General features: G+C 35.9%; 1 protein-coding gene across 3 annotated transcripts in view; it reads left to right on the top strand.

The window, feature by feature from the left end:
* Position 1: 1 nt before the first annotated feature.
* mxd4 (MAX dimerization protein 4) overlaps positions 2–10,025 on the top strand; it is a 23,312-nt gene continuing 13,288 nt past the window's right edge. For all 3 annotated transcript variants that reach the window (XM_062995455.1, XM_062995457.1, XM_062995454.1), the window contains exons 1-4: positions 2–199; positions 6,330–6,423; positions 9,581–9,610; positions 9,994–10,025. The exon at positions 9,994–10,025 is cut by the window's right edge and continues 83 nt beyond it. In XM_062995455.1, the coding sequence (XP_062851525.1) occupies positions 136–199; positions 6,330–6,423; positions 9,581–9,610; positions 9,994–10,025 (220 nt within the window). In that variant the 5' untranslated portion in view covers positions 2–135. The remainder of the gene's footprint in view (positions 200–6,329; positions 6,424–9,580; positions 9,611–9,993) is intronic.

Below are 10,025 nucleotides of genomic sequence, written 5' to 3'. Positions count from 1 at the left end.
ATGTGAGTGGAGCTGGAGGAGCCATAGCGGGGCGGTTCCGACTTTTATTTTCTTTTCTTTTACTTTAGTTTTTTCTTCATAGTTTCAGTTAAAAGTCTGTAAATATTCTCTTTATTTTCCTCTAAACTCACCGGGATGGAACTGAACTCTCTTCTCATGCTGCTGGAGGCTGCAGAGTATCTGGAGAGAAGAGACAGAGGTATTTACATTCACTCAGAGCTGAGAGAAAGTATTCACACCCCTCAGCTGCTTTATATTTATTATTATTCACATTTAACACACTTTACTTTATATCAGCAGATTTATTCATTTCTAAACCGGTCAAAATTGTATGTACTAAATAAAAACATTTAACTTTGCTCAGTCTGATAATGTTTATCACCTCAATCACCTTACAATAATCCTCATCCCAACTTTGTCAGGTCTGTCAGTATGGTCGATTCCGTCCATAGAATAAAAGCATAACAGAGAAGCACAAATTTGGAAAAGGATACAGGAGCATCTCAAAGCTCAGCTTGGGACATTATAGAGAAGTAGAGGAAACTGCAGCCGCACTCCCTAGGTCAGGCCATCCACTTAAAGCTCAGCTGCACTTTTAATCCTCACGTCGTTTTAATGCATCAGTTTGTCCAGATGATCTCAGATTCTAATAATAATCTCTTTAAAGTCTTAAGCCAGTGTCCAACTCCCCATACCCCTACTCTTTATTCCCTATAAACCCCCGGTACATTATGGGATTCTGTACAGAATTCACTCATACTCATCGCATACAGCAGTGCATTGTGGGAGCTCATGAGTGCACATTTCATTTTGGTCGAATAAACTTTAATATTAATAATCTTTCAGCAGAGGCACAAAAACCCAGAAAACAGAGAAACGTTCATCAGTCCATCATCACCTCACTGTCTGTACGATTAGAATCCACAGTGAATAGAGCACCAGTCCTGTACAGACCCTCATACACTCACTCATTTACATTCACTCACTTTTACACTGACCAGTCCACCTAACGGTATGTTTTGGTATGTGGGAGTAAACCCAAGTGCAGAAAGTAGAAAAACAGTGATGATGAACAGTGATGATGAACAGTGATGATGAACAGTGATGATTGTGATGATGAACAGTGATGATGAACAGTGATGATTGTGATGATGAACAGTGATGATGAACAGTGATGATTGTGATGATGAACAGTGATGATGAACAGTGATGATTGTGATGATGAACAGTGATGATGAACAGTGATGATGAACAGTGATGATGAACAGTGATGATGAACAGTGATGATTGTGATGATGAACAGTGATGATGAACAGTGATGATTGTGATGATGAACAGTGATGATGAACAGTGATGATGAACAGTGATGATTGTGATGATGAACAGTGATGATTGTGATGATGAACAGTGATGATGAACAGTGATGATTGTGATGATGAACAGTGATGATGAACAGTGATGATTGTGATGATGAACAGTGATGATGAACAGTGATGATGAACAGTGATGATGAACAGTGATGATTGTGATGATGAACAGTGATGATGAACAGTGATGATTGTGATGATGAACAGTGATGATGAACAGTGATGATGAACAGTGATGATTGTGATGATGAACAGTGATGATTGTGATGATGAACAGTGATGATGAACAGTGATGATTGTGATGATGAACAGTGATGATGAACAGTGATGATTGTGATGATGAACAGTGATGATGAACAGTGATGATTGTGATGATAAACAGTGATGATTGTGATGATGAACAGTGATGATGAACAGTGATGATTGTGATGATGAACAGTGATGATTGTGATGATGAACAGTGATGATGAACAGTGATGAACAGTGATGATTGTGATGATGAACAGTGATGATGAACAGTGATGATTGTGATGATGAACAGTGATGATGAACAGTGATGATGAACAGTGATGATGAACAGTGATGATTGTGATGATGAACAGTGATGATTGTGATGATGAACAGTGATGATGAACAGTGATGATGAACAGTGATGATGAACAGTGATGATGAACAGTGATGATTGGGATGATGAACAGTGATGATGAACAGTGATGATTGTGATGATGAACAGTGATGATGAACAGTGATGATTGTGATGATGAACAGTGATGATGAACAGTGATGATGAACAGTGATGATGAACAGTGATGATTGTGATGATGAACAGTGATGATTGTGATGATGAACAGTGATGATGAACAGTGATGATGAACAGTGATGATGAACAGTGATGATTGTGATGATGAACAGTGATGATTGTGATGATGAACAGTGATGATTGTGATGATGAACAGTGATGATTGTGATGATGAACAGTGATGATGAACAGTGATGATGAACAGTGATGATGAACAGTGATGATGAACAGTGATGATGAACAGTGATGATTGTGATGATGAACAGTGATGATGAACAGTGATGATGAACAGTGATGATTGTGATGATGAACAGTGATGATTGTGATGATGAACAGTGATGATGAACAGTGATGATTGTGATGATGAACAGTGATGATGAACAGTGATGATTGTGATGATGAACAGTGATGATGAACAGTGATGATTGTGATGATGAACAGTGATGATGAACAGTGATGATGAACAGTGATGATTGTGATGATGAACAGTGATGATGAACAGTGATGATGAACAGTGATGATTGTGATGATGAACAGTGATGATGAACAGTGATGATTGTGATGATGAACAGTGATGATGAACAGTGATGATGAACAGTGATGATTGTGATGATGAACAGTGATGATGAACAGTGATGATGAACAGTGATGATGAACAGTGATGATTGTGATGATGAACAGTGATGATGAACAGTGATGATGAACAGTGATGATGAACAGTGATGATTGTGATGATGAACAGTGATGATGAACAGTGATGATTGTGATGATGAACAGTGATGATGAACAGTGATGATGAACAGTGATGATTGTGATGATGAACAGTGATGATGAACAGTGATGATGAACAGTGATGATGAACAGTGATGATTGTGATGATGAACAGTGATGATGAACAGTGATGATGAACAGTGATGATTGTGATGATGAACAGTGATGATGAACAGTGATGATTGTGATGATGAACAGTGATGATGAACAGTGATGATTGTGATGATGAACAGTGATGATGAACAGTGATGATGAACAGTGATGATGAACAGTGATGATGAACAGTGATGATTGTGATGATGAACAGTGATGATGAACAGTGATGATTGTGATGATGAACAGTGATGATGAACAGTGATGATGAACAGTGATGATGAACAGTGATGATTGTGATGATGAACAGTGATGATTGTGATGATGAACAGTGATGATGAACAGTGATGATGAACAGTGATGATTGTGATGATGAACAGTGATGATTGTGATGATGAACAGTGATGATGAACAGTGATGATTGTGATGATGAACAGTGATGATGAACAGTGATGATTGTGATGATGAACAGTGATGATGAACAGTGATGATTGTGATGATAAACAGTGATGATGAACAGTGATGATGAACAGTGATGATTGTGATGATGAACAGTGATGATGAACAGTGATGATTGTGATGATGAACAGTGATGATTGTGATGATGAACAGTGATGATTGTGATGATGAACAGTGATGATGAACAGTGATGATTGTGATGATGAACAGTGATGATGAACAGTGATGATTGTGATGATGAACAGTGATGATTGTGATGATGAACAGTGATGATGAACAGTGATGATGAACAGTGATGATGAACAGTGATGATTGGGATGATGAACAGTGATGATGAACAGTGATGATGAACAGTGATGATGAACAGTGATGATTGTGATGATGAACAGTGATGATGAACAGTGATGAACAGTGATGATTGTGATGATGAACAGTGATGATGAACAGTGATGATGAACAGTGATGATGAACAGTGATGATGAACAGTGATGATTGTGATGATGAACAGTGATGATTGTGATGATGAACAGTGATGATGAACAGTGATGATTGTGATGATGAACAGTGATGATTGTGATGATGAACAGTGATGATTGTGATGATGAACAGTGATGATTGTGATGATGAACAGTGATGATTGTGATGATGAACAGTGATGATGAACAGTGATGACGAACAGTGATGATGAACAGTGATGATTGTGATGATGAACAGTGATGATGAACAGTGATGATGAACAGTGATGATTGTGATGATGAACAGTGATGATGAACAGTGATGATGAACAGTGATGATTGTGATGATGAACAGTGATGATGAACAGTGATGATTGTGATGATGAACAGTGATGATGAACAGTGATGTTGAACAGTGATGATTGTGATGATGAACAGTGATGATGAACAGTGATGATGAACAGTGATGATGAACAGTGATGATTGTGATGATGAACAGTGATGATGAACAGTGATGATGAACAGTGATGATGAACAGTGATGATGAACAGTGATGATTGTGATGATGAACAGTGATGATGAACAGTGATGATTGTGATGATGAACAGTGATGATGAACAGTGATGATTGTGATGATGAACAGTGATGATGAACAGTGATGATGAACAGTGATGATGAACAGTGATGATGAACAGTGATGATTGTGATGATGAACAGTGATGATGAACAGTGATGATTGTGATGATGAACAGTGATGATGAACAGTGATGATGAACAGTGATGATGAACAGTGATGATTGTGATGATGAACAGTGATGATGAACAGTGATGATGAACAGTGATGATTGTGATGATGAACAGTGATGATTGTGATGATGAACAGTGATGATGAACAGTGATGATTGTGATGATGAACAGTGATGATGAACAGTGATGATTGTGATGATGAACAGTGATGATGAACAGTGATGATTGTGATGATAAACAGTGATGATGAACAGTGATGATGAACAGTGATGATTGTGATGATGAACAGTGATGATGAACAGTGATGATTGTGATGATGAACAGTGATGATTGTGATGATGAACAGTGATGATGAACAGTGATGATTGTGTTGATGAACAGTGATGATGAACAGTGATGATTGTGATGATGAACAGTGATGATGAACAGTGATGATTGTGATGATGAACAGTGATGATTGTGATGATGAACAGTGATGATGAACAGTGATGATGAACAGTGATGATGAACAGTGATGATGAACAGTGATGATTGGGATGATGAACAGTGATGATGAACAGTGATGATGAACAGTGATGATTGTGATGATGAACAGTGATGATGAACAGTGATGATGAACAGTGATGATTGTGATGATGAACAGTGATGATTGTGATGATGAACAGTGATGATGAACAGTGATGATGAACAGTGATGATGAACAGTGATGATGAACAGTGATGATGAACAGTGATGATGAACAGTGATGATGAACAGTGATGATTGTGATGATGAACAGTGATGATTGTGATGATGAACAGTGATGATTGTGATGATGAACAGTGATGATGAACAGTGATGATGAACAGTGATGATTGTGATGATGAACAGTGATGATTGTGATGATGAACAGTGATGATTGTGATGATGAACAGTGATGATTGTGATGATGAACAGTGATGATGAACAGTGATGACGAACAGTGATGATGAACAGTGATGATTGTGATGATGAACAGTGATGATGAACAGTGATGATGAACAGTGATGATTGTGATGATGAACAGTGATGATGAACAGTGATGATGAACAGTGATGATGAACAGTGATGATTGTGATGATGAACAGTGATGATAAACAGTGATGATGAACAGTGATGATTGTGATGATGAACAGTGATGATGAACAGTGATGATTGTGATGATGAACAGTGATGATAAACAGTGATGATGAACAGTGATGATTGTGATGATGAACAGTGATGTTGAACAGTGATGATTGTGATGATGAACAGTGATGATGAACAGTGATGATTGTGATGATGAACAGTGATGTTGAACAGTGATGATTGTGATGATGAACAGTGATGATTGTGATGATGAACAGTGATGATGAACAGTGATGATGAACAGTGATGATTGTGATGATGAACAGTGATGATGAACAGTGATGATGAACAGTGATGATTGTGATGATGAACAGTGATGATGAACAGTGATGATGAACAGTGATGATTGTGATGATGAACAGTGATGATGAACAGTGATGATGAACAGTGATGATGAACAGTGATGATGAACAGTGATGATTGTGATGATGAACAGTGATGATGAACAGTGATGATGAACAGTGATGATTGTGATGTGGAATGTGATTGCAGAAGCTGAACATGGCTACGCCTCAGTGTTACCCTACAGCTCAGAGTTTGACAGTAAGAAGACGTTTTCCTTCACACGCAAACCCCTAAACAACAGGTATTCTGTTCTTATTACTGTGATTATTACTGTGATTATTACTGTGGTTATTACTGTGATTATTACTGTGGTTATTACTGTGATTATTACTGTGATTATTACTGTGGTTATTACTGTGATTATTACTGTGGTTATTACTGTGATTATTACTGTGGTTATTACTGTGATTATTACTGTGGTTATTACTGTGGTTATTACTGTGGTTATTACTGTGATTATTACTGTGGTTATTACTGTGATTATTACTGTGGTTATTACTGTGGTTATTACTGTGATTATTACTGTGATTATTACTGTGGTTATTACTGTGATTATTACTGTGGTTATTACTGTGATTATTACTGTGGTTATTACTGTGATTATTACTGTGGTTATTACTGTGGTTATTACTGTGGTTATTACTGTGATTATTACTGTGGTTATTACTGTGATTATTACTGTGATTATTACTGTGATTATTACTGTGGTTATTACTGTGATTATTACTGTGGTTATTACTGTGATTATTACTGTGGTTATTACTGTGATTATTACTGTGGTTATTACTGTGGTTATTACTGTGATTATTACTGTGATTATTACTGTGGTTATTACTGTGGTTATTACTGTGGTTATTACTGTGGTTATTACTGTGGTTATTACTGTGATTATTACTGTGGTTATTACTGTGGTTATTAGTGTGATTATTACTGTGATTATTACTGTGATTATTACTGTGGTTATTACTGTGGTTATTACTGTGGTTATTAGTGTGATTATTACTGTGATTATTACTGTGATTATTACTGTGGTTATTACTGTGATTATTACTGTGGTTATTACTGTGATTATTACTGTGATTATTACTGTGGTTATTACTGTGATTATTACTGTGGTTATTACTGTGGTTATTAGTGTGATTATTACTGTGATTATTACTGTGATTATTACTGTGGTTATTACTGTGGTTATTACTGTGGTTATTAGTGTGATTATTACTGTGATTATTACTGTGATTATTACTGTGGTTATTACTGTGATTATTACTGTGGTTATTACTGTGATTATTACTGTGATTATTACTGTGGTTATTACTGTGATTATTACTGTGGTTATTACTGTGATTATTACTGTGGTTATTACTGTGATTATTACTGTGGTTATTACTGTGGTTATTACTGTGATTATTACTGTGGTTATTACTGTGATTATTACTGTGGTTATTACTGTGGTTATTACTGTGATTATTACTGTGATTATTACTGTGGTTATTACTGTGATTATTACTGTGGTTATTACTGTGGTTATTACTGTGGTTATTACTGTGATTATTACTGTGGTTATTACTGTGATTATTACTGTGGTTATTACTGTGGTTATTACTGTGATTATTACTGTGATTATTACTGTGGTTATTACTGTGATTATTACTGTGGTTATTACTGTGATTATTACTGTGGTTATTACTGTGATTATTACTGTGGTTATTACTGTGGTTATTACTGTGGTTATTACTGTGATTATTACTGTGATTATTACTGTGGTTATTACTGTGATTATTACTGTGGTTATTACTGTGGTTATTACTGTGATTATTACTGTGGTTATTAGTGTGATTATTACTGTGATTATTACTGTGATTATTACTGTGATTATTACTGTGGTTATTACTGTGGTTATTACTGTGATTATTACTGTGGTTATTACTGTGATTATTACTGTGGTTATTACTGTGGTTATTAGTGTGATTATTACTGTGATTATTACTGTGGTTATTACTGTGATTATTACTGTGGTTATTACTGTGATTATTACTGTGATTATTACTGTGGTTATTACTGTGATTATTACTGTGGTTATTACTGTGATTATTACTGTGGTTATTACTGTGATTATTACTGTGGTTATTACTGTGGTTATTACTGTGATTATTACTGTGGTTATTACTGTGATTATTACTGTGGTTATTACTGTGGTTATTACTGTGATTATTACTGTGATTATTACTGTGGTTATTACTGTGATTATTACTGTGGTTATTACTGTGGTTATTACTGTGGTTATTACTGTGATTATTACTGTGGTTATTACTGTGATTATTACTGTGGTTATTACTGTGGTTATTACTGTGATTATTACTGTGATTATTACTGTGGTTATTACTGTGATTATTACTGTGGTTATTACTGTGATTATTACTGTGGTTATTACTGTGATTATTACTGTGGTTATTACTGTGGTTATTACTGTGGTTATTACTGTGATTATTACTGTGATTATTACTGTGGTTATTACTGTGGTTATTACTGTGATTATTACTGTGGTTATTACTGTGGTTATTACTGTGATTATTACTGTGGTTATTAGTGTGATTATTACTGTGATTATTACTGTGATTATTACTGTGATTATTACTGTGGTTATTACTGTGGTTATTACTGTGATTATTACTGTGGTTATTACTGTGATTATTACTGTGGTTATTACTGTGGTTATTAGTGTGATTATTACTGTGATTATTACTGTGATTATTACTGTGGTTATTACTGTGGTTATTACTGTGATTATTACTGTGATTATTACTGTGGTTATTAGTGTGATTATTACTGTGATTATTACTGTGATTATTACTGTGGTTATTACTGTGATTATAACTGTGGTTATTACTGTGGTTATTACTGTGATTATTACTGTGATTATTACTGTGATTGTGATCGTTATTGTGATTATAAATAATGATTGTTTTGATAATGTGGGTGTGGAATTGTGGGTCATTAAGGTTAACAGAAACTCCTGGTCGTGTCCTAAATACTTCTGTAATGAGGAGGATGTTGGAACAGAAATGACATCACTACAGTGCACCCCTGCCACCCCGTGCCACCCTTAACACTGACAGTAACCACATGACCTGTGGACTGGAACCTTTGTTGTTTGATTTTTGGACACCGTGTGAGTGACTGGTTACAGCTGCAGCGAAACGTGGTGGTGGTAGCCTGACGGTGTGGGGATGCTCGGGCAGGTTCAGCTCTCAGTTTATTGCATCAGTTATAAATGCTGGAATTAAGCGTTAGCTCGTTAGCTTATTGATGCTAATGTGAGTGAGGTCACAGTTATGGATGATGATGACATGAATGATGACATCACTGTGATGTAATCGTATCTTCTGTGTCTGTTACAGATCATCACACAACGAGCTGGAGAAGCACAGGTGAGCATCTCATCCTTCTCTACCCAGCATTCCTGCTACGCTTCTGTTACTGTGACTGAATGATTGGAACACAGATCAGTTATTGTGGCTTTTTAAAAATCTGCTGGGTCAAAAATATACGGACACCATAGTTTGTGTTGGTGTAGAAAGTTTAACATCATGAGTCCTCATGACTGATTATTAAACGAAAGAGAAATAAAGAAAAAAATCATGAACTTTTTACATCGATCAACAGAATCATAATCTAATAAATCTAAAATAATTCTGTATCAGCTACAGCATTACAGAATCACTCTCACTGATTCACTCGCAAATGATTCCTCATACTGATTCATTATTAGTGAAAACGGCTGGTGTGTGTGTGTGTGTGTGTGTGTGTGTAGACGTGCTAAGCTGCGGTTGTACCTGGAGCAGT

This window comes from Trichomycterus rosablanca, chromosome 5, assembly GCF_030014385.1.
Source record: "Trichomycterus rosablanca isolate fTriRos1 chromosome 5, fTriRos1.hap1, whole genome shotgun sequence".
Taxonomy (NCBI): Eukaryota; Metazoa; Chordata; class Actinopteri; order Siluriformes; family Trichomycteridae; genus Trichomycterus; species Trichomycterus rosablanca.
This window is presented reverse-complemented; position numbering and strand designations above follow the sequence as displayed.